This window comes from Ambystoma mexicanum, chromosome 1p (assembly GCF_040938575.1).
Source record: "Ambystoma mexicanum isolate Mex_15411 chromosome 1p, UKY_AmexF1_1, whole genome shotgun sequence".
Classification (NCBI taxonomy): domain Eukaryota; kingdom Metazoa; phylum Chordata; class Amphibia; order Caudata; family Ambystomatidae; genus Ambystoma; species Ambystoma mexicanum.
This window is the reverse complement of record NC_090921.1, coordinates 203,133,420-203,158,932: the sequence shown is the minus strand read 5'-3', so window position 1 is coordinate 203,158,932 and position 25,513 is coordinate 203,133,420. Positions and strand designations below refer to the sequence as shown.

Genomic DNA, 25,513 nt, shown 5'->3' with positions numbered 1-25,513 from the left:
ATCTTAGAGCTGAAGGGCCTGAAGGATCTGAGAAAGTGTGACAATCTTCAACTTGTCCTTCCTGAGGAAACTGTTCAAGCATCTCAAGTCGAGTTGGGTCTCAATCCTCTGTATTTCCTGAGGTTTGGGAGAGAGAGAGTGCCACCCTTTGTTCCTCTCCACTACATGTACTGGTTCTATAGCACCTTTCTCTAACAGGCTCAAAATATCCTGAATAATGAACAGATCTGGAACTTTTGAATGGGTGGCTACCCGGTGGATGGTCCTGAAGCCTTTTTAGAAAAGGCTTATTTGAAGAATTGAACAATATATCTATCACACTTTTATTAATACAATAATATCTGAATAGCACACTTATGAATAGGAACAGTGAGAAGCAATGGGCAATATTACAATATCAACAATCATTTTAATCAGTCAGGAGTAGGAATAGGAAGGATAAGGTAGCAGAGAATACTTTGTATGATTCAAGGAAATGCAATGATTGGAAAGAATGCAACACAGAAATAAACTTGATATGATTTCAATCAAAAGATAATATGATCACTTTTTCCCCTGTTATTACTCACTTCCCCCACTATGCAATATGAAGAGATTGAAATGAGGGCACACAGGTTTCAAGAATACAATCAGTAATGCAGTTCAATTCCAGTTCCCCCACGAAGCTTAGAGAAAACAGGTAGGATTTTAAAACAGGAAAAAATACTCTTGAATGTGATGGCAGTGGAAGTGAAAATATGCTAAATTGATTTTAATTCTCTAATGGAGATTCAGCACTAGTGAGAATTACTTTAGATTGGTTCAGGTCAACACTAGCAATGATCCATGCATGATTATCAGATTGAAAACAAATAGCAGCAGTTGGAAACAAGAAACAGCTATTTTGACATGTGGTGAAATTGAGCTAAATTGCAATTTGCAGCAACTTTTCTGCGTACGTGAAACGCGATTATGGAAAAACTATAAGGAATTGGAGTGTCGTTTTAGGATCTTAGCTTCAAAATGACATTTAAATTGCGGTTCTAGGACGTGCAGTTCAAAAGTTACAGAGGTTTTTGTGAAGGTAGATTTTTCAGAAATAAAGTCAAGATTTCAAAATGAAAGATTGCACTTTAATGATTAGGAATCAATATGGACTTATACTAAGGGGCTATGAAGAAGCAAGACACTCAACGGGCAGCCACCAGAACAACAGCGCCTCCGCTCTGACTTCTGTCCGTCAAAACACTTGTCCCTCTTCAGAAAAATATCAGCGCAAAGATGATTATTGCTACAATTATCACAGACAATATAATGAGAAGAATGCAGGATGGACAAAAGATTCTATAAGGCAGTTCTGGATAGGTTGAAATGGTTGGATTGGGTTACTTTAAACTAAGAGATTGGTTATGTACAGTTCTAGACTGAAATGTCACTCCTATGGCTTTGGAATGGAGTGGAATGGGCCCCGTCAAAGATCTGGTCAACGGTTTGGCTGGGATTCTCTCGCCACCAGACAGGTCTCAGCACTGGGTTCTGCTCTCAGCACGGAACTGCGGTCTGCACGGCCTCTTGGACTGGATCTGACGATGTTAGAGAGAATTCTCTTATAAGGCTGAATTCACAAACCTAGTGAGTCCCCCAGCAGCTTTGCTGGATTTTTGGGGTTTGAGTTTTTCTCCTGCTAAGAGTGAGACTCTTTTCCTCCCACTCCTAAGCATTATTTGAGGTATGTCTCTGACTTATTTTGTGCTTATGGGCTATTGGGTCTTTTACTCCATTGGGTATCATCTGTTTTAGTGTATGTGTTACACAGCACCCTCAGTGCAGTAACACAGGGGTGTCATAGTGACCCCCAAACATAGACTCCATACCCTGGGACTGACTACTGACTCCCAGGGCATGCAAAGTCACCATTGGCTTTACTAGTCCAAAATTGTGAACAGAACCAGTACAAACCATCATATTGTGGAAGTACTGGAAGGGGTTAATTTGATTGCCCCTGGGTCTGTTTCCAAGGGGGCACTGTCCAGTCCCCCCTTGTCGAGTTTCTGGCTGGTGGCAGTGGTTACCACGCGAAATATTCCACCAGAATATTTCCAATGGGATTTTCCCATTGGTTTTAAACGCACCATTTAAAGATACCGCCGGTTTATTTATTTAATATAAAATCACCAGTTGGGTCTTTTTGCCAGAACTCTTTTCCAAAATGGCGTTTGTGCCCGTCTCTGTAACTCCAACTAAGGTCGGGCCGTTTGTTCCACTTTTTGGTGGGCTTCTCCACAGAAGCCCTAAAACTGGTGCCACTCTGTCTGGGTTCCACAGGATGTGTAGGAGGGGGAATTGGCACCCTGGACTGCGTTGCCTTAGCAACCCAAGTCACACTCTGTTCTGATTGGCCCAGCGGTGAGCCACCCGGCTCACCACTTAGCATGTATGAGTGACAGCTAGGCTGTTGAATGGGGGTTTTTCTGCATGAAAGCAGGGCTTTGGGGACTGGAACTTCAGAAGTCACCACGGGACCTAAGAAATCTAAGAGGGGAAAGCTGAGCCATCTGCAACAACGACACCACCGGTGGAGGCCTGCTGCAATTACCTCACCACTTTCCCGACGACAAGAGAAGATCTTCTGCTATAAGAGTCTTCTCCCTTTGAGCTGATGGGGACAACCAGTTCGCCATTCGCCTTCCAGGACGTCCCTTGGTCGAATCGCCAGTGCCAAGCAACCCGACGGCTGGATAGCCAAGCTTCACCACAGTGACCGCGAATAAAAGGAACACTCCTTTTTAACCGAATGAACTCCGCGGCTGGTCTCTTCCCTGGGCAGTTCAACGACTCCAAGTTTCCTCCTCGATGAGATCTTCTCTTCCCCTGGTCGAAACCACAAACTGCACCCGCTGCCAGGAACAACTGCCACCGCTGGAGCTTCCTCACTCTTTAAGGTACTGTGTTCCGCCTGGCCTCCCTTTCTGCAGATTGCTAAAGGTGACCCTTAAATCCTTGGCTTTCCAACTGGGTTGGCCCCCAGACCTTCTAACTTTATCTTTCGCACCAAACCAACCTCCTTTGAACATTTCTGCAAAGACTTGAGTGCTTTTTAAACTGTGTGATCTTGGGCACATTTCGCCTTGCTCCATTTAAAGTGGGCCTGGCCTATGAACTTTGACTCTACAGTAGACTCTGCCTTCACTAACTTGCTGTGGTCTTAGAAAAGTGTTGGGAACTGTTTTATTTTCATGACCTGCCTTTTTCTCTCCCTTTAACTTAATTATTGGAGTGCCATCTAAGTTACGCGCTGACATCTGTTTTTAACAAATCGTGGTGTTTTGACCTAGACTTGTCTAATAATTATTAAGGGAGGTGTGTATACTTTTTCTGATTGTGTTTGAACTTGCTTTGATTTATAGTGCTTAGTGTATTTCCTAAAGTGTGTTTTAAAGAAATAATTATATTCTTTTGATACCAAGCTCTGGTCAGTGTTTTCTTGCTCTACTGTGTTTTTAGCCCTATTGTGTATCCTCTGTATACTGCCCTACCCATCTTGAGAGAGGTCTGACTGCTCAGCCACATCTACCAGGTAAATCTGGGTGGTGCAGACTGCTACCAATTGGGTTTACTGCTTACTCCTGTAGTCTTAATCTTCTTGCAGTGTTCCCCAAGGGAACTGCACAGGATTCTGCCTAACAGTTGGGTTCTGGATACAGCTCTGCTCTCTGGGTCTAGATCTGGGTTCTAGCGCAGGGTTCTTGGCTAGAATAGCAAAACAGCACAGCCCGGCTGTTGAATGTGAGATGCCCCTTGGAAGTTTTAGGGGTTTAATATCAGGTTGCAAAATATTCTGAAGGCCTGCTGAGAAGGGTTCAGCTTTTGGGTTAGGCCTCTCTGCTTCAAAGTTCTAGAGTTGGTTCTAGAGTTTGGTTCTGGATCTATGTCTGGAGCTTTGTCTGAATCTTCTTGCAGGGTGCTTCGCCAAGAAATGAGTTGAGTAGTGGAAAAGTGTGTCTGTCTGTCCTCAGCAGTTCCTATTTATGTATTTCCAAAGTGGGTGGGGAGGCTGATTCTACAATGCTCAACTCTATAAGGATCTAATAGGTCAGGGAATTTCCTATCCCCTGATTGGAGAAAGGCTCAGCGTGTCACCCTGTGTCATGTCTATGGCTTAGGGGAAGACACTCCCCTTTATCTATGTACAGTATATCTTATTTTTCAAAAAACACATATTTACAATATACACAACTTGTTAATACTACATAAGTCACATGACAGATTAACTAGGGTACATTTCTGTTCAACTCTCATCTTCCTAAGAGCTTTGGTTCAGAAATGACCACTTTTTGAGCTTTTGGTGGATTTCTCAATATTAGTTCTGCACCAATTTTTAGACATGCATGCACACCCCATCTGGGCACATTTCCGTAATTTTTTAGGTTCCTGGCATAAACACAGTAGCTACAATATGAATAATTCTGGGGTTTGGTCTCAGAGCATCGCACGGAATGCAGCTTAGTCTTAAACTATGAGCCAATTTTTCATTTTAACAATCTCAAAGTTTCACATTTTTGTCAGTTTGTTGCAATATTTTAGAATCATTTTCCTTAAACATAATGTTAAATCCACATCCCAGTCTGGTCCGCCCCCAGAGCTGGGCTGACTCAGAGGGTCACATGTCCTTCTTCCTGCCAGCAGTTTGTTGTTCGGGTCACACCCGAATTTGCATTTCTATTCAGCCCAAGGACTCCTTTGTCTGCACTCAGAGCAACAGGCCAGTGTGCCCCTCCTAGGTCCTTTTCACAACAGCTTGTCAATCTCTTATCCAAGGGCAGGGGGAAGTTTCCTTTGTCCAGGGAGAAGGTGTGGAATTTGTTTGAAACACAGTGTGGGAAACTTTAACTCTTAACCCAATGTCTAAAAATTGTCTTTTCTTATAATATAACTCACATTTTTAACACATACATTAAACAATTTCTTGCTTCAAGCCTTTTCAGAATATAGTTTTAAATTGTATCCACCTCTTAGTCTTCTGATAGCAAGTCTTTATTTAGCATAGTTTGAGTTCCATGTCCAACTTTACCCAAAATGGTTTTAAAACGCTGGCTTCTGGTTGAGGTGAGTAACGGTATTACACCGATTTTTGACAGATTTCTTCCAGCAAGCAATCCTCAAAAGTATACTTTGTTCAGATATGGATACACTTCTGTTGACCTTATATTTATGTAGATTCTAGAAGGAGAATGATGTTGACCACCCAACAAGGAGGTTGGATCTTTTTGGGTGGTTTGTAAGCCATGATTTCTATCAATATGACACCAAATAAAAACAGATTTTTGAAACCAGCTCTGTTTCTTTTGCAATAATGTTGCTCTGTGAGCAGCCAAAAGGTGGGTTTTGGCAGTGTTCTCCTATGTTACCACTGACATAGGCAAAAGAAGATGGTGGCCTATTTTTCAGGTTTTCACTGCGCTCTTTCTGGTGATTTCCGGCGGGCAGCATGCTTTCTGGCAGCCATTATGATGTTTCTGCTGCCAGCAATGCACATTGATATTGCAGGACTTGGATTAGTGGGTTAAGACATCCCACAAGCCCCCCTCTTGCGATGGCCGTTGATCTTCCATCAATGGAAATTCGCAAGACTGGAATGACAGCCTCATCTCTCCGGATTCCAAAAATGGAAAAGTTCAGCATCTTTTCCTCCATCAGGGGTGGATCGATCAGTTCTCCTCGCCAGTCCTGATGGGAGTATTGAGCGATACTCCGGGCCCTTCGGATCTTTGCTCCCAGTCCCCAGGTCATCCTCCTTGGTCAGGCTCCATGGTTTATCTCTCTCTCTTTCTCTCTCCTAGGATGACAAAGCAAAAACATATTTGTAGACATTTCCCCACCACTATTAATGTAGTGGGGCAGACATATACATTTTATAATCAGGAGACATTTGCATTATTGTATTTTACAGACTATATGTGGAATATTTTAGGGTTGGCATTTTATGGATCTGGAGTGGCCCCCTCTGGGGTTCCAGAAGACTCCTCCAGTTGCTGCAGAGTGTGCCTAGGATGGCAACACTTTTGCTGATTGATATGGACCCACTTGTCTTCCACTCTTCCAAATTGCCTTTGGGTATTTGGATCTTGTAGGCGAATGGTGCGATCTTGTCTACAATTTCAAAATGTCCCTTCCAGGTAGGCAGACATTTTCGCTGGTTGGCCTGGTTCCTTTGGAAATTGTATAGATAAACCCGGTCTCCTACATTGTATTCTTTCCTGGGAGTCTTTAAGTCATAGTGGGTATTCATGCTGTCGGCTGATCTTTCTAGATTTCGCTGAGCATAGGCAAAAGCATGTTGAAGGTGTTTTCTTAAATTTTCAACATACTCATGAGTTGTGGAGGCATTGATCAATGTCTGCTCTTGGGTTCTATAGAGCAGATGCTGGGGAAGCACCATTCTGCGTCCAGTCATCAGCTCAAACGGTGACATTTTAGTTGCAGATGAAGGGGTAGATCTGAAGGCCATTAGGACAAGAGGTAATCGGATATCCCAACTTGGCCCAGAATCTGCCACAATTTTTTTTAATATGCTCCCAACTGTTCTGTTGTATCGTTCTACTGCACCACTAGAGGCTGGCCGGTAAGCAATATGTAGCTTCCTTTTAACCCCAAGTATCTCCCACATCTTTGTCATTACTTCGCTGGTGAAATGGCTACCTCTGTCTGACTCAATCCTTTGGGGTAGACCAAAACGCGAAAAGATGTGGTTGATCATCAGGGCAGCTGCTGTTTCTGCCTTGCAGTTTGGGGCCGGGAGACATTCCACCCATTTAGTATATAAGCATGTCACGGTCAACATGTACTTATTTCCCCTAGAGGAGCGAATCACGGGCCCAATGAAATCTACTTTAAAATCTGACCATGGCAGTGTCATCCCCCCCTTTTGGAGAGGCGCACGGTGTGTGAGGAATGTTGGCTGAAATTGTGCACACACAAGACACCCCTTCAAGTATTGGTTGAGGTCCTGCCCCATGTGTGACCAGTATGCAACCTCTCTTAAGATTTCAAGTGTTGTATGAAACCCCCTATGACCGGCTGTGGCCGCATCATGGGCGTGACTTAACATCAGGCTTCGGAATGAGTTAGGAACCACCCACTGATCATGGCCAGCTAGGGATTTCCTCACCAACTAACCGTCTTGGATTCGGAACATTTTTGGACATTTCATCAACACTCTGAGGTCCTCTTTCCCTATGTAATCGGTATCCGTCAGGGGAAAGTTCTCAGGGTCCTCAAAGTGTTGTTAAAACTTACCAATTATTGGATCCCCTTTTTGAGCCATAATCAAATCAGCATCTGGGGTCTCCTTACTCCATTGTGCAGTTGAAAGATCATTGTGAGCATTTGTCTGGGACCTAGTGATAGCAGTGACCTGGATTTCCCCCAACAGGGACTCAATCTCTATTAGATCCGCTTGGATGGCCCCGATTTTGGCCAGCTGATCAGCTAAGTAATTTCCAGTTTTGTCTGGTCCCTCTACTTTGGAATGATCCTTGATCTTTTTCCAGTAGATGGTCATCCCGTTCGAGGTGACCAGATCATCAATATTTTGAATTAACTTCCCATTTTTCAAGGGTTTGTTATTAGCACATAGCATGCCTTTGGTTTTCCAATTAACCAGGTGCTCCACGAACCTGTTCCGTACATAATCCGAATCTGTGATTATGACCAGTTCGTGGAGTTGATGTTGGACAGCAGTGAGGATGGCTTGAAGCACAGCCATCAAATCTGCCACTTGACTACTTCGGAGACCAATCTTGTACCCAGCGGAGGGTTCTGGGGACTCATTCACCCATGCATTCCCTACACCAGCCACAAGTTCTTTTTCCCCGTTGTTGTCATCATGGTAAGAGCATCCATCCACATAGACAGTGGGCATTCCCTCACACTTTTCTTCAAAGACTTTGTGTGGGGAATTGAAGTATGCCTCCATTTTGTCCTTGATTTTTAGACACTCGTCCTCGAGACAGTTTTCTCTGGCATAATCATGCAAGTCAGCCAGACCTTGCGCGAGTGGACTCTTCTTGTTTTGGCCATATCTGATCTCCACAGGAAAGTCTTGCATTGACAGAATCCAGGAACTCATTCGGGAATTACTCACATTTCCGGCCCGAATTCTGTCACTTTGGAGATATTGCAGAGGCTGGTGTGGAGTCTCCACTATGATGTGTTCCCCCTGGATAAACGTGCGGTAATTCTTCAATGCCCACACCGTTGCCAAGAGTGCCTTGACATAATCGTTGAATTTTTCCTCCACAGAGTATAAAGTTTTACTCGCATAGGAGATTACTTTTTTGACCTTGTCATGCTTTTGGTATAATACTGCAGTCAAGCATGTATTAGAGAACCCTGCCTCCAAGAAGAACTCCTTGTTTCTGACAGGGTAAGCTAGGCAGGGCGCTTGTGCGAAGCTTCTTTTGAGTTGTCTTACTGTCTCGGCTTGTTCTGGACCACATTCCCACTTGACCACCCCCCTTTAAAAGATCTCTGTGTAGCCCTCAATGAACTTCCTACTGTAATTAGTCAGTCCAACGAGGCTCCTTAGTTCCCGCAGAGTTGTGGGGTCCTTCAGTTTCTGGAGTGCTTGCACTTTCTTTTCCTGGGGACAGAGACCCTGAGGAGTAATCTCATGCCCCAAGAAATTAACACGGGTTCTACACCACTGTGCTTTCTGAAAGGAAAGTTTTGCTCCGGCGGCCCTCAACTGTGTCAGAACATAACGGATCTCCGCTATGTGTTCCTCCACAGTTGGGCTTTAGATGAGGGCATCATCTACATAGGCCAGGATAGCCCTCTCACCCAGGTCGGGCATGGCCTTATGTAGGAAAATGTTGTGCTCATTGCCGGAGTTGATGTATCCGAAGGGAGTTCGGATCCATGTGTACTGCTGGCCACCAAAGGTAAAAGCCAGCTTGTATTGGTCCTCCCTACTGACAGGTACAGTCCAGTATCCATTGGTCAGGTCTATTGCAGTGAATATCTGTGACCCTTGGATCTGGGCCAGCCCTTGGTCAATGTAGGGAAGAGGCCATTGGGAAGTATGGACCCGTTTGTTGAGCTCCCTAAGGTCGGCGCAGAGTCTCCACTGGCCGTTTGGCTTCAATATCCCCAGCACCGGATTATAGAAGGTGCTGTGGACTGGATGGATTATCCCACAGGACTCAAGGTTCTTAATTATTTCAGTAAGGGACTCCATTGATGCGAGAGGCAAGCGATATTGCTTCACAAACACTGGAGTCATGCCAGGGTCCGTGGGAATTGCTGTTGTGTGGATGTCGGTGTGACCACAATCATATGAGTCCACCGCAAAGAGATCTTGAAAATCCAAGAACACTTGTTTCAACTTTTGCTTCTGCTCCAGAGTCTCACAGGCATCAGCTAGGATGACTCTCTCTTCAACCTTCTGCCTGAAGCCTGGAAAGACTTCTGGTTTGGCTATCTCAGCGGCCTCCTCCAGCTGGGTGGAGAAGTCCCAGGTCAGTGTGTTGGTTTGGATTGGTGGCTTCAGGTGGGGGAGGCAGCCCCATGGACCTGGAAATTCACCCCATCCCTCCTGAACTCACAAGTCACATCTTCCCTGCCATAAGGGCAGGAAGTGTACACCAGGAAGGTCCCCCCATGCCGGGTAAAGATCCTGTCTGGTGTTGTGTTGTCATCACTGTCACTGTCAAAACAGTCCTTGGGGATTGGTCCTAACAGTTCATTTCCTAAATCAATGGAAATATGTTGGTCATCTACCGCCATTCCAATAATGGTGCCTGCGGCTAGAGTGATACTCTTTAAGTCGCTGTTATCCACCACTATTGTTATGGTGTCATGTTCTACATTGACTAATGGTGTTGGGTTTACCCCCAACCCTTGCTGTTGGAGAGAAGCATTCAGATGAATATAGGCATTAGTGTTTTTCAATTTCTGTCCTCTTTTAACTTTCACTTCCAGGGAGAATTTTCGGGTCCTTTCTGGGATGGTGACTTCCTCTCCAATCTGAATTTCAACTGCATAAGGCAGCAATTGAGCTGACCTAAATGCTTTCTCTGGATCACCAAAGCCCATGGGATTATCTGTTAATGGGGACCAAGCTTTGAAGTTTATTTGGTCCAAACTAATGGCAAAGCGATTGAGAATGTCACTGCCTAAGTAAAAGGCGGCAGTGACGTCTCGCACCACCCAACCATTATGGACTATGCTCTTGTTGCATATGGAGATTTTGAGCATACACCTGCTTGGCAGGAGATGTTTGGAATTGGGTGCTTCCAGATCCCTTTCCCATTTCTCTATGAGTCTAAATGTGGGAATGGCTGGATCTTTTGGGAATTGGTAGAACATGGTTTCGCTGATGAAGCTCTTACCGTTGTTCACACACACTCGGGCGAGAACAGAGTCCTTCCCATCATTTAACTGCATTGGGATGAACAACTGCTCTCCAATTTGCTGAATAACAGCCAGGCTATGAGCTGATTTTACATCTTTCTAGACTATAGGAGTGGGAGTTTCTGATTGTGGATTGGTAAAGAATTTCAGAGTGTTTCTTTCCAGTGTGGAATACCACCTTAGACTGGAAGGAAAGTTGATTTTCAGAATTAGTGAGGACTCATCGCCAGTCTGTTGTCCTACTGCTATTACTGTCACGTCTGGAATTTGGTTGTTCTGGAAGTGAAATTGTACTTGGTCAGATTTGTGTTCAACCATGTGGCATGTGCTGTTTAAACTAACATGATTGACAATCTGTTTCAATTTCATTGGTCGGCTAGTCTGGGTCCAGAGGACCTTGTTTACACAATCTTTTAGGGGTGACAACCTTCTCAGGAGGTCATTCCCTAGTAAATAAGGGGTGCCCTCTGGAGTCACTACTATGACTGGGTCTTTCACCTTGTGTCGCCCAATTTTAATGTCCAAATCTGCAGTCCCCTCAACGGTAATTTCCTTCCCATCAAAGTTCTGAAGTTGTCCAGGAAGAGAGGTGAGAGGAATTTGGTATTTCTCCCCCCTTCCTGAATTCAGTTCATAAAAGGCCTTTTTGGATAGAAGGGTAGCTTGCGATCCAGTGTCCACCAGTGCCAAAATTGTACCCTGCCCCTGTACTTGAACTGGGGCATAGAATCTTCCCTCCCTCTCCGCAAGGGGCCACAGATAATGCACATTTTTTGGACAACTGGTGGGCTAGGTTTTTAGTTTTGGACATGGAGATAGAAGAGATTTGGGCAGAATTCTGTGGAGAGTCTTGGTAATCTGCAAAAAAAGGTGACAACTAGAGATTGGAGACATTTTGAGTTCCCCTGGTTCTGGTTCTGGGCCGCCCCCCCTTTTTGGAGGCAGTCACCAGGATGGGTTTGAATCAGGGGATTTTGATGCTGTTGGTTATGGGATTGGATGATGGGCGGTGCTCGCTCAGTTCCCACATCTACCCAGTCTGAATTGGAATCCTTTGGGACCCATTTTTCTTTGGGAGGAGTTCCCCCATCTCTGAAGGAGAAGATCCTTTTCCCAGGATCCTTTGAGGATCCCTCTCCTTCAAATTGGAAGATCTGTACCTCCTCCTCAAAATGGGTCTGTTTGGATCCTTTGTTTCTCCTACCCCTCCTCTGATCCTTGGGTGGCAGGCTTTCAGGGGCAGGAGATTTTGTTTCCGGTTCCTGGGTTTCCAGGGGCTGTTTACAAGTGGGGAAGAAAGCTTCCTCCAAGGCTTTACACCCCCTTCCCCTTATGCCTCCTCCCTGGGAACCGGTGAATTATCGGGGTTCTGCCCCCGTCATTGTTCTGGAGCACCAGGTCCAGAGTTGGAGGCATTCTAAGCCGGCATGCTCATCTGAAGGTTCTGCTAAGCCCTCAGCATGCGACCCAGATCCTGTGCCATGTTTTGGACCTGGCGCTCAAGCTGTGAAACCCGCTCAGGCTGATACAAGGTTCTGTTTTCTCCCCTGGGCTGATCACGGGAAGGGTAACTATCACTTCTATGGTCGTACCCTGGGTTGGGAAGATTTGGGTACCCCTCCACCCTTGGCCTCCCCTCTCCCGGATTAGGTTGTCTGGGCTCAGGAAAGTGGGGAAAGAAGGATGGATGATTTTGGGGTTGGAAGTTCTATGGGTACCTGGGGAAAAAGTTCTGCCCAGGATTCGGGGAATTTCTGCTCTCCTGGGGGGAGTTAGGAGGGAAGTTTCCTGGGTTAGGTGCTTGGTTGGATCCCCCCTTGGGCTGGAGGGGTCCACACATAACCCAGGATGGGTCGGTTTCCCTTGTAGCGGGGACTTACATAGTCAGGGGAATGAGGGACCCCATTTGTGGGACTACCTCCTTGACTCCCTGTCAGTGACTGGCCTGAGGGCCTTCTGGGCTTGAAATTATTCTGTACAGGCAGGTTTTTAGGCCCCCATCTCCAAATATAAAATGGGGGCAACCTTTACCTCTGCCACCTTGGCAGCGACAGGGGTGCTGGTCGGTTTGGGGTTTATCTGAGCGGTATTATTATTTTCCATGGGCTTCTGCACCTCATAGATTCGGGTGGCCTGTTCAATGACCCAGTCTAGTGACCTTTTCTCATGAAAATCTCTCACTAGCTGGGTCATGATGTATTTTGGCAGCGCATGGAAAAATGTATTAACAAATTCTTTACTGTCCGTGCGCACCCTTTTGGTAGTCTGCGCAAAGGCACGCTTCAACTCCTGCACAAATTCTTGTGGGGCCTGATCCTCCCCACATTTTCAATTGTAGGCTGCCTTGCGAGCCTCTTGGGGATTTCTATGAACAGAAAAGTGCTTTAAGATGGCCGCCCTATATGTGGACCATCTTGAATGATTTTGGTCCTCCAGCCCCGTAAAGAAACTGGAGTATTCTGGGGAGAATGTCCATTTTACGTACTGAATGCAGCTACTGCTGTCTTTCAAATGGAAAGTCTCCATCATTTGCTCAAAGAGCTCTAAGTGTTCCCACACAGAATACTCTGCTTTCTTGTGATAAGGCGTGATGACACTCCTTATTGCCTTAATCTGTTTTAAGGGGTCTTTAAGCAAGGCCCTTTTTGCCTTATTGGCCTTCTTGGTTTGGGTAACCCTGGTCCATTCATCCTCTGACTCAGAGGCACTGCTCCCAGTGGTGCCCATCTGATCTTCCAGGTTCTCCCGGATTCTGCGAGCCTGGGAATGGCTGGCAGAATGTGGGGTCCTAGTCTCCTGTGTCCTGGGACGCTCAGAGGAGTCTTCTGATTCCTCCTTGCTCCCAGGATTTGATGGGTACCCTCCCACTGACCTAACTGGGCAGAGGTTTTCAGGATGCCCTTAGTGGGCCTACTCTCCTGGGGTTCCCCACTAAACTTCGCTGTACTTGGGTGCCCATACCCAGATGCCTGCCCATCCATTCCTGGGAGGTACTGGTCTAGGAACCCCATACTTCTGACTGGATAGTAATCTGCCATTCCCGTGGCCCTGGCTCATGTGCGCCAGGGGACATGGGGGTGGCAGAGTCCAGGGACTGGGAGAGATGAAAGCCTCTGGTACTAGGGTCCCTGAGGTTAGGCTCAGGTGATCCCCTTTCCCAGTGAACCTCATCTCTATCAGCCCCTGCTCCCTGTTGCCATGCAAGAGCCTGAGCTTTCTGTTCCTCAATCAAGGCCTTAGTAGACTCTATTAGTCTCTCTTGCATGGCTACCTGTCGCTGGAGCCTATCATTGTGCTGACAGAGAGCCTCATTTTCTCTCTGTGCTTCCTGGTTTGTCTTGGAGTACTGGGCCAGTCTTTGCTGCAGGAGGGTTACCTCCTGAGTCCCATCCCTACTGGCCTGTTCATTCCTTGACAGAGCATCTTCCACCCTCCTCGTGTGTTCTAACAAGTTTTGATGCTCTTTTTGGAGGTCACCCAGTCCCTGTAGGGCCAGGTGGTTTCTTCCAGCTTCCCTTTTAAGTGACATACTTCTTGGCCTAAGGTATCCCTTTCCTGAGCAAGAGCCTGTCTCTCTGCCGCCAGGTCGTCCCTCTGTCTTTGAAGGGCACCAGCTTTCTGGCGCTCTTCCTCAAATTCTGCCTGGGTGTCCAGGTCTTTCAGAAATAATGTATTGCTCTCTGCCTTCTGTCTATCTAGTTGGCTTTGAAGGGTGACTACCTGCTCTGCGCATGCCCTATTGAAATCCAGTTGTTGCTCCAGCTTTTTCTGGCTCTTCAGTAGGGAGTCCAAACCTTCTTGGTACTCCTTCTGTAAGGCCAGAATTCTGGTATCCTGGTCTGTCCTTTCCTGTTGCAGGATACCCATATCCTCTTTTATTTTAATTATGTGCTGCCTACTTTCGTTTTCTGACTCCTGGCTCCTCTGCAGCCTCTGCTCAGAAGAGTCCATATCAGATTGGGCCTTCTCTAATGCCATCAGTTGCCTACTTGCCAGATCTTGGCCTTCAGCACATTTGTCCTGTATGGCTCCCATAGATAAATATAAATATGCCGCTATCTTGGCAATCTTAATTTGCTCATCCTTGGCCTTCGGGGCCATATATAGTTCACTCCGGGCAACATGTAAAGGACCCTGATCTCTCCAGTTATCTAACCCAGTTGCAATGGTCTGTTGTGTGATTGCCTGCAACCACACGTTCTGATCCTGCTCAGTCCACTCACCTCTCACAAATAACTTATGTAAAAGGTGTTCTTTAGTGATCTTGATTTCTACTAATGTCGCCATTCTGGAAACTGATTTCCTCCCTGATTTACAGAAGTTTATTATTGTATTTTGCAAAACAGACCGTTTCCTGAGAGCGTTCCTTTTTGAGGGGTGCTTTTAGAGCGTAACACAGCATGGTAGCCCAACAGGATTTATTTATCCTATTAGTTAGTACACTGTATTAAACTGCACAAGTGGTTAATCTAATCCAGAAGTCCCGCTACGAGCCCCCAATCTGTAAGTGACTTCAATCCAGCATTCCAACTAAGTCAATGCCTAGTCTGGGATGCCAAATGGAAACCCTTATTTATATATTTTTATGTCAAAGTTCTTTAAATCTGGATGATGAACCATTATATAACGCCCCTCTCTTTGGATCTCCCCGACCTCACGGAGCCAAGAAGATTTGTTTTGCAAATTAAAAGGTTTATTTGAAGAATTGAACAATATATCTATCACACTTTTATGAATAAAATAATATCTGAATAGCACACTTATGAATAGGAACAGTGAGCAGCAATGGCTAATATTACAATATCAACAATCTCTTTAATCAGTCAGGAATAGGAAGGATAATGTAGCAGAGAATACTTTGTATGATTCAAGGAAATGCAATGATGGGACAGAATGCAACACAGAAATAAACTTGATATGATTTCAATCAAAAGATAATATGATGACTTTTTCCCCTGTTATTACTCACTTCCCCCACTATGCAATATGAAGAGATGGAAATGAGGGCACACAGGTTTCAAGAATACAATCAATAATGCAGTTCAATTCCAGTTCCCCCAGCAAGCTTAGAGAAAACAGGTATGATTTTAAAACAGGCCAAAAATACTTTCGAATGTGATTGTAATGAAAGGGAAAATATGCTAAAATGATTTGAATTCACTAAAGGAGATTCAGCACTAGCGAGAATTACTTTGGGTTGGTTCAAGTCAACACTAGCAATGATTCATGAATGATTATCAGATTGAAAACGAATTTCAGCAGTTGGAAACAAGAAACATGTATTTTGATGTGTGGTGAAATTGAGCTAAATTGCAATTCGCGGCAACTTTTCTGCGTGCGTGAAACGCGATTACAGAAAAACTGTAAACTTCGTAGTATCTTAGCTTTAAAATGACATTTAAATTTCGGTTCTAGGACGTGCGGTTCAAAAGTTACAGAGGTTTTTGTGAAGGTAGATTTTTCAGAAATAAAGTCAAGATTTCAAAATGAAAGATTGCGCTTTAAAGAAAAGGCATCAATATGGACTTTTACTAAGGGGCTATGAAGAAGCAAGACACTCAACGGGCAGCCACCAGAACAGCGGCGCCTCCGCTCTGACTTCTGTCCATCAAAACACTTGTCCCACTTCAGAAAAAAGCACAAAGATGATTATTGCTACAATTATCAAAGACAATATAATGAGAAGAATTCAGGATGGACAAAAGATTCTGTAAGGCAGTTCTGGATAGGTTGAAATGGTTGGATTGGGTTACTTTAAACTAAGAGATTGGTTATGCACAGTTCTAGACTGGATACTCACTCCTATAGCTTTGGAATGGAGTGGAATGGGCCCTGTCAAAGATCTGGTCAAGGGTTTGGCTGGGATTCTCTCGCCACCGGACAGGTGTCAGCACTGGGTTCTGCTCTCAGCACGGCACTGTGGCCTGCGCGGCCTCTTAGACTGGATCTCACAGGTCCTGGATACAGCTCTGCTCTCTGGGTCCGGATCTGGGTTCTAGCACATGGTTCTTGGCTAGAAGAGCAAAACAGCACAGCCCGGCTGTTGAATGTGAGATGCCCCTTGGAGTTTTAGGGGTTAGAATCAGGTTGCAAAAGATTCTGAAGGCCTGCTGAGAAGGGTTCAGCTTTTGGGTTAGGCTTCTCTGCTTCAAAGAGTTGGTTTTGGAGTTTGGTTCTGGATCTATGTCTGGAGCTTTGTCTGGATCTTCTTGCAGGGTGCTTCGCCAAGAAATCAGTTGAGTAGTGGAAAAGTGTGTCTGTCTGTCCTCAGCAGTCCCTATTTATGTATTTCCAAAGTGGGTGGAGAGGCTGATTCTATAATGCCCAACCATCTAAGGATCTAATAGGTCAGGGAAATTCCTATCTCCTGATTGGAGAAAGGTTCAGCGTGTCATCCTGTGTCATGTTTATGGCTTAGGGGAAGACACTCCCCTTTGTCTCTGTACAGTATATCTTATTTTTCATAAAACACATATTTACAATATACACAACTTGTTAATACTACATAAATCACATGACAGATGAACTAAGGTACATTTCTGTTCAACTCTCATCTTCCTAAGAGCTTTGGTTCAGAGATGACCACTTTTTGCACTTTTGGTGGGTTTCTCAATATTAGTTCTGCACCAATTTTTAGATATGAATGCAAACCCCATCTGTGCACATTTCTGTAGTTTTATAGGTTCCTGGCATAAACACAATAGCTACAATATGAATAATTTCGGGGTTTGGTCTCAGAACATTGCACGGAGTCCAGCTTAGTCTTAAACTGTGAGCAAATTTTTCATTTTAACAATCTCAAAGTTTCACATTTTTGTCAGTTTGTTACAATATCTTAGAAACATTTTCCTTAAACATATATTTAGTCCAATGTTAAATCCACATCCCAGTCTGGTCCGCCCCCAGAGCTGGGCTGACTCAGAGGGTCACATGTCCTTCTTCCTGCCAGCAGTTTGTTGTCAGTCACACCCAAATTTGCATTTCTATTCAGCCCAAGGACTCCTCTGTCTGCACTCAGAGCAACAAGCCAAGGTGGCGCTCCTAGTTCCTGTTCACAACAGCCTGTCAATCTCTTAGCCAAGGGCAGGGGGAAGTTTCCTTTGTCCAGGGAGAAGGTGTGGAATTTGTTTGAAACACAGTGTGGGAAACTTTAACCAAATGTCTAAAAAGTGTCTTTTCTCATAATATAACTCACATTTTTAACACATACATTAAACGATTTCTTGCTTCAAGCCTTTTCAGAATATAGTTTTAAATTGTATCCACCTCTTAGGCTTCTGATAGCAAGTCTTTCTTTGGCATAGTTTGAGTTCCATGTTCAACTTTATCCAAAATGGTTTTAAAACGCCGGCTTCTGGTAGAGGTGAGTAACAGTATTACACCCCTTTTTGACAGATTTCTTCCAGCAAGCAAACCTCAAACGTATACTTTGTTTAGATATAGATACACTTCTGTGGACCTTATATTTATGTAGATTCTAGAAGGAGAATGATGTTTACCACCCAACAAGGAGGTTGGATCTTTTTGGGTGGTTTGTAAGCCATGATTTCTACCAATTTGACACCAAATAAAAACAGATTTCTAAAACCAGCTCTGTTTCTTTTGCAATGATTTTGCTCTGTGAGCAGCCAAATGATGGGTTTTGGCAATGGTCTCCTGTGTTACCACTGACATAGGTAAAAGTAGATGGTGTCCTATTTTTCAGGTTTTCATTGTGCACTTTCTGGTGATTTCCAGCGAGCAGCATGCTTTCCGGCGGCCATTATGAGGTTTCTGCTGCCAGCAAAGCAGAGTGATTTTGCAAGGCTTGGTTTAGTGGGTTAAGACATCCCACATGCTGTGAGAGTATGCCTCCCACCTGGGTTTTGAGGGCTAAGGCCTCAGAGAGATTTTGAGGTGGCTGTATTAACGGCTGATGGTAAAGTAGGCGTTGGTGTGGAGGATTGTGCACCTCTCCCTTGTCCACCATGAGGGAATCTTCTCTGGCCGCTTTAACTAGCCAGTGCTCTCGCCCTTCCAACTGAGGGGTAGAAGCGAAAGGGCAAACCCCTCTAAGATGATCCACTTGGATGAGAGGGTTGTGGCTGTCTGATGGCAGCTCCAAAGAATTTGCCTGCCGCTTTTGAGGTCTGCAGTTTCTCTAGGCTTTCATCAGCCTTGATGCCAAATAGCTGGGTGCTGTCAAAGGGCATGTTGAAGAGCCTGACCTGCATGTCTGGTGCAAATTCTGACTTGCTCAACCATGCAAATCTGCATTTTGCCATACTTATTGCCATGGCTCTGCTGATTCTGTCAGCAAAGTCCAGTTCTGATTGTCGAGACTCACACATAGCTTCTTTGCCATCTCTTACAATGCTCTGGAAGCCTTCTCTCTCTTCCCCTTCGGGAAAATGGTCAGCTGCCATAACTACACAGTCCCACAGGGTGAATGTGAATTCTGCTAAAGCGCAAGTGGCATTTGCAGACTGTGCCTTTCTTGTCCAAGCGTTGAAGCGCTCATCATACATATCCGGTGGGATGGTAGGGAATGCCATTTGTTTTGAGGTAGATGACGCTGACTAAACAGGTAGGCTTTCAAGCGTTGGGTATTTTGACAGGTAGCTAGGGTTGCTACTAGATGGTCTGTATTTTTTGGTGAGGTTTTCGTTCACAGCTGGACTCGACTCAGGAACCTCCCATTTAGCCATGACCATTCTCTGGAGACCCTCATGAAAAGGAAGTATGGAATCATTTTGTGGATCTTTGTCCAGAATATCCGTTAGGTTGCCTTGCTAAAACCGTGGAGCAGGTCTGCTACATCCCATGAAATCAATTACTCTGGTCATCAGGTGCCCATAGGAGGCATCAGCATGGTATGCGTTTCCTGGCTTGCCAAATTCCATTTCAGGAAAAGTGTCGAGCCCACTAGCTGCAGATTTTCTTACAAATCTTTTAGTCTGGTTTCATCAAAATTAACACTTTCTTGGTTGTTAGTTCTGTCCAGTTACAATCCAAATGGTGTATTGTCATTGTCTGAGGGCTCATAATCCTCATAAATTGAAGATAAAGACTTAAAGAAGTCCTTTTTTGGTAATGGATTGTAATATTTAGGTAGAGAAGTTGAAGGTGTCGATGACGTTTTCGTGAAAGACGTCAACGCTGAGGTGTCGACATCCTCAGCGACTTCTCTGTTGATTTTAACTTCGACAGAGCCCTCGAAGGACGTGACCCTCGACTCGAAAGAGTCTTCGATGATTTCTCGTATTGTCGAGATCTCAAAGTATCTTGAGGGGTCTCCAGCTTGCGTCCCGGGCTCACAGGATTTAGCCTTTTGGCTTTCCTTGTCTGCCTTATGTGGTTTGACAAGAGCATGACTTTTCACGTTTTCCTTCAAGGGGGTTTGGGCCTCTTTCTCGAAGATTTGTAACATTTCCTCTCCAAAATGTTCCCACTCAGCAGGAGTGGAGGATTTAGTTGGACAGGCTATACTTCTCTCCTGAGAGGAATCATTTGAACTCGAAGAAGATGACCTATTATGTCTTTTCTTTGACTTCCTCGAAGAAAACAAGGAATCGTGCGACCCGCTTCTGGAGCATGCCTGTTATTTTGATCTTTTTCTTGGTGGTGATTCAGCTTTCGACTAGTCGGAAGATCGTATTTTCGATGAAGATATCGAAGGAGGTTTAGTAGGGGTCCTACCCGGTGCTAGTTTTCCTTTACACTCTTTCAGAGCATTAACAGTCCCGATCATCAACTGACAGGATTGACAGTCCGTGGTTTATGTTCGACGCCAAGGCACTACAGACACACCCGATGGGATATCTTGGCACAGCAGTTGTAGCACTTCTTGAACCCGGTTTTCAGGGTTGAACGAGCTGAAGATGAGGCCATCTCAGCAAAGTTTTTACAATAAAACATAAGCGTGCCGTAATTCTTGAAGCGAAAGCTCTTGCAGTAAAAAACTGAATCTGAAGCCAATGAGTGCTGCGTGTGCTATATATACCAACAATGGAAGTCCTCGCAGGACATCAAGTCGACTGCCTCGATGCACAGTGCCCTCTCCCAAAATGTTTTTCTAAAGCAGATGACGCTGGAGTATATCTTATCATGAGAAGAGGAATATGTCACAATCCATTCGAAGGGAGAATTGGAGAGTGCCTCCCTTAACTTCTGGGCTTTTATGCAAGTCTATGCAAATAAGACAAGCATACTCGTCTTCTGCACTTAAGAGGTGGGAAAAGGTGGCATCAGGAATGCAGCCAATGAGTGAAAGGCATTGGAAAGACCTCTGACCAAATTCACTGTGTGGTCTCCAATGCACAACACTGCACTGGAGGACACCCATAGTACTCCAAATACATGGGATGGACGATTGAGCACTTGTAAGGGGGAAAATGAATAGGCCCAACCATGACGCTCTCCAAGGGAGAGAATGCCATTGGAGAGTGCCTAGGCTCAGACCATGCACTTTGGATGCCCAGTAGCCACTCTGTCTGTGTCAGGAAATGGCCCTATGTGCTGTACCATTCAGCCATGCCGTGGTTACAGTGACCATACTTGCAGAGTGTGCTGAGCCTTCTCTTAGGCCCAGGACATGACCTTTGACAATTCCAAAATCATCACCATCAGCAGAGGGGCACTACCTGCAGGGCATACTGTTTAAGACCTCCAGTCATGTTCTGGTAACCATGCAGCCTCACAAAACATTACAGTAGTTCTACCAGGGATGGTGAACAGCCATGTGTCAAATTATACATAAATGAGTATCCCAAAGACCTGGTGGATGGTACGTTGGTAAGATATAAATATACAACTATATCTAGTGACTTATGAGGAGGTACACTTATAAAAGCCTAACACTATCTTATGTCATTTTACTATCAGCCGGTTTCTGTCACTCCTGAAACTCTTTTGTGTATTCCTACGTGGGACATGGGATTCACACACAATAAATGATGGGCAAATCCCCAGAAGCCGCTCTGTTCTCTTCATGTAAGTCTTGACACCTTCCCACAGGAGCAGGACATAACCACAGGGGATAGGGTGGGGAGGAGTTCTGCAAACACAATGTGGAAGTCACAAAGAAGTGTCTCACCTTCTTGAAAATACCTACGCCACTTCCTTCCTGTGACCCTTCCTAACTTTCTGCAGGCACTTTGGGAGCTCACATGAGAAGACAAAATCCGTGTTACAGCAGCAAAGATTGGCCCCTTACTGAAAGCTTGGAATTGGCAAATCCAAAATTACTATTTAAGGTGGTGTGACATCCCCATCCCTCTTAATTGAACCTTCCTTGAATCATCTTCGTTTAAGATTTCAATGTAAACTTTTTGGGGTAAACTGACTTCTACAGCAAAGATGGTGAACATAAGGAAATCCAAAGAGGGTGTAGACCTACCCCCTAATTGGCCATTTTAGGTGACCTGCTGTTGGGTTTATAATAAAACGTCTCAATTTATAGTGTTCAATTTGGACCAATTCAGACTCATCCTTAACTAGACACATTTTGAATAATCTTATGACCAGGGCCATAGCTATTAGAACGCAGTGGCTGTCTTATAAGGAAAAGGTAGTTAAGATTTGGTTTGGCTCAATGGTCCTCAGAACCACACATACTACCATCAAACTGCAAATGCTTAATCAGAGACATACATTTTGAATTTCATAAAAGATTGATGGGAAAGACTTCTGTCTGACCAAACCTACAATCAGATGATACCATCCACGTAAAACAAAAGCAGGTGCCCCGAACCCTACCCCGGGTTGAGTCAAATGTGTGTCTTTGCATGCACTTTTGACAACATGTAGACTCAATATTTTACCACTCTGAAGTGTAAGCTTCTTGGAATGATGGTCATGCACAACATTATTTATGCATATGCACTTTAGCTGTAACAGGGGAATGCATGTTATGTCTTTCTGCCAAAAATACACTAGACTAAGGTGTTGCACAGTGATGCCTATTTTGGGGAAATTTGGTTTGAGGCAGTACCATCCAGCATGTATGTTCCTATAATTACTAAATGAACACCTGGTATGTTTTGCTGTTGAGAGATTTTTATTACGTGCATTGAAAATACGTGATGAAAGATGATTCTGTGTTTGTATTGGTTTTTGTATATCTGATGTTTTACTCTCATACTGACATGGAGTCTTTGCTTTTATGGATACCTTGAGTATTATGAATTATGATTTTGATGACTTGCTTTTGGAAACATCCGGCCTGCTGCTTGGACACTAGCACCAAGAACTCTGCCTGCTGAAATGACAAACCCTGCAAGTGTCCCTGGCAATCTTGACTTGACAGAGCCTCACACCTCTCCAGAATCTACGGATGCTGCCTCTGGCTCTCCCTGCAAGTTCAAGCCGTAGCGAGTCAGTCAAGCACATTCAAGACCCTTTAAGCTGCTGCAAGAACCCACAGGAGTCTCTTTTCTCACCCTATGTTTTCAAACCACTGCAAGGCCCTTCGAGCTACGCCAGCTCAATATCGCCTTCCCGTTTCCCAGCTTCTCCGAACATCGAGCCATGTCTGCTGCTGTACCACAATCATATTGCATGACCCAGTCAATCCAGCTCGTCGCTGGTGTTGAATCATTTTGTAAATGCCTCGAGAAATGTCGAGTTTTGAACTGCGTGTATCTTTGAGCCTCAAGCCATTGCCAAGTCTTGCATTGCACCAGGTTTGCAGAGACCAATACAACTAGCTTAACCATTTCATCTCCTATGGGACCCATAGAAAACACATGGAAGACCGGCGCTACATTGTTGAACTCCTGAAATAAGACATTAAGGTATCTACAGTGGGTCTGTCCCCCTGGCCTTGTTCTATGGGCCCCAGTGAAATGTATGGCTCCAAACTAGCTACAAAGATTTTTCACATACATATCCCCTGCTCTTCACGTCCACAGCGAACCTTTTCTCCAAACCTCTCCATTAGCTGACTCAGTCCTTACATTAGTGTGTCGCTAGGGTTTTCATTACTTAGAATATCGATTTTAAAAGTCTTTGGGCCTCATCATGAGTTGAGCAGTATCCAGACTGGCATACCGGCCAACTTTATTTGCGTTACCGACAACCCGTCTGGTGGCATTACAGCCTGATCACGGATTGGGTGGTAAACGCTATTCCCCATTCCCCAATTGGTCCATTGGATCCATTGGACCCAATGAAGAATTTTCGGCGCAAATACTGCTGGCAGTATTATCGCACAGTAATTACGCCGTAAATCAGCATTTTTCCAGCGTGTTGACCCCCCGCTATTAGCGGGGGGTAAACACCCCATATTTATGATTGGGTGGACCCTTAAATGCAGTGGTAACACCATTTCCACTGCATTTAAGGGATACCGCCCAACTTGTGATGAAGCCCTTACTGTTTATAGAGCCTTGCTTGGACATTGCTTTTATTTTTGTACCACAGTACTATTGATGTGTAGTTGCTTCCTTGTAGGCTCACACCCCTCTTAAAGAAAATATCCTGCCCTCGGCCTATGCTACATTATAGATGCAAAGGAGGTTTATCTTTTATGTTGTGCCTGTTTCACCTTTACGTTTGACATCACTGCTGAATTCGTAATAGTGTAGGGTTACGTAGGTATTTAGACACCACTACTCAACCCTGCGCTTCTCTGGAGCAGTAATAATTCCATCACACTATCTTATAAAAATAAAAATGATAGCCAAACACTGGGACCAGAAGCACTACTTGTATCCGCTAGACAGAACTTATGGTGCACCTGAAGAGTGACAAGAGGAGCCTAGCTATAGTGTTTGGATCTGTTGGAGCTTTCCGAGTTGATAAAAGGGAGGCCAAGGCCGGGGTGTTCTGGGAAGGGGGGCAAGGTGGAAATTGCCCCCGAGGCTGGCTGGGCTCTTACCCACTGGGCCAGTGCAGTAAAATAATTGAACAAGACAAAATCCTTGAGAGTTTAGCCTGTCTCAAAGGAAACGAGTGCTGCCAGGCCTGCTGGGCCTCTGTGTAGATGGGGTGAGGCACTTGTCCTGATTTCAGCGTTGTAGATGTACCTCAGTGGCTTCCACACATAGGTCTCCGCATTGAGAGAAAATGGGAGAAGGGACTAGGCTGCAGGTGCATGTTCTGACTGATTATGTGACCCTGGATGCAAATGTTGGCACCATTGTGCACCATTCTCCATTGGTCTGTTACAATCCACAGCAGCTTATGTTCCCTACGTGCCAAGGTAGTAAATGGTCATATCTTTTTAGAGTTTGCCCTTAGTTTCATTCTATAAGAATGCTTACCCTATTGTTCTGGTGAATTTCTTGATCACTACTGAGTTGATTACAAAAGAGTGCAATAGCAGCCTCAATAGCACCCCTGTTTGTTTCTTTATGGTGGTTATAGAGAGCGTTTGACATTGGGCCGGATATTCCTGTATCCGAGTTCCTGCAAAAAATGTCTCCCCTTCATCTCTCCATCTCTAACACTCTGGATGTCCTTGCCCCTGTCATGAGGATCCGCTTGAAGCCCAAATCCATGTGCAACTCTTGGTATGATTCCAAACTCGTCACTCTTAAACGAAAGTGTAGGGCGGCGGAAAGGAAGTAGAGGGCATCGGGCACTCCTCCTGGCAAACTGGCCTGCTGCCTGCTTCAAAGGCTGTACAGACTCCCTGTACTCTCCAAGAAGAGAGCCGCCATCAAAGCCTGCATCTCTGCGGCATCTAACAACTCAACCAAACTTTTCCAAATCTGCAAGGAGCTGGCAAGTACTGCTGTAGTCTCTACCCCTCCTGCTCCCTCCCAGGCCCTCTGCACAGCCTTGGCCTCTTATTTCACTACTAAAACTCAGGCCACCTTCTCTTCCTCTACCTCCTCTTCCTCCTCCTCTACCCCTCCTTGCCCGTCTGAGGCCGTCTCCCCTCCTCCCTTCCACTCTTCCATGTTCACCCCTGTTTCTAGACAAGTCCTATCTATGAAAGCCTTGTCAAATCAGGTTCTCCCATGCGTATACAGAACCATCAAGGACCACATCCACACCCTTGCTCTAGCGTTGGTCGATTTCTGCAATCACACCTTTGCCACTGGAACTTTCCCCTCCCGCCTTAAGTATTCTCTTTTGCACCCCCTTTTAAAGAAACCCTCGGTTGATCCTTCCTCTCTGACTAACTATCACCCAT

At 45.0% G+C, this 25,513-nt stretch overlaps 1 protein-coding gene across 1 annotated transcript in view; it reads right to left on the bottom strand.

Annotated features, from left to right (window-relative positions):
- Positions 1-14,679, bottom strand: part of LOC138468728 (extracellular calcium-sensing receptor-like) — a 146,301-nt gene extending 131,622 nt beyond the window's left edge. The window contains exon 1 of the mRNA XM_069609024.1: positions 14,549-14,679. Coding sequence (XP_069465125.1) covers positions 14,549-14,679 — 131 coding nt within the window. The remainder of the gene's footprint in view (positions 1-14,548) is intronic.
- Between the last annotated feature and the right edge of the window lie 10,834 nt (positions 14,680-25,513).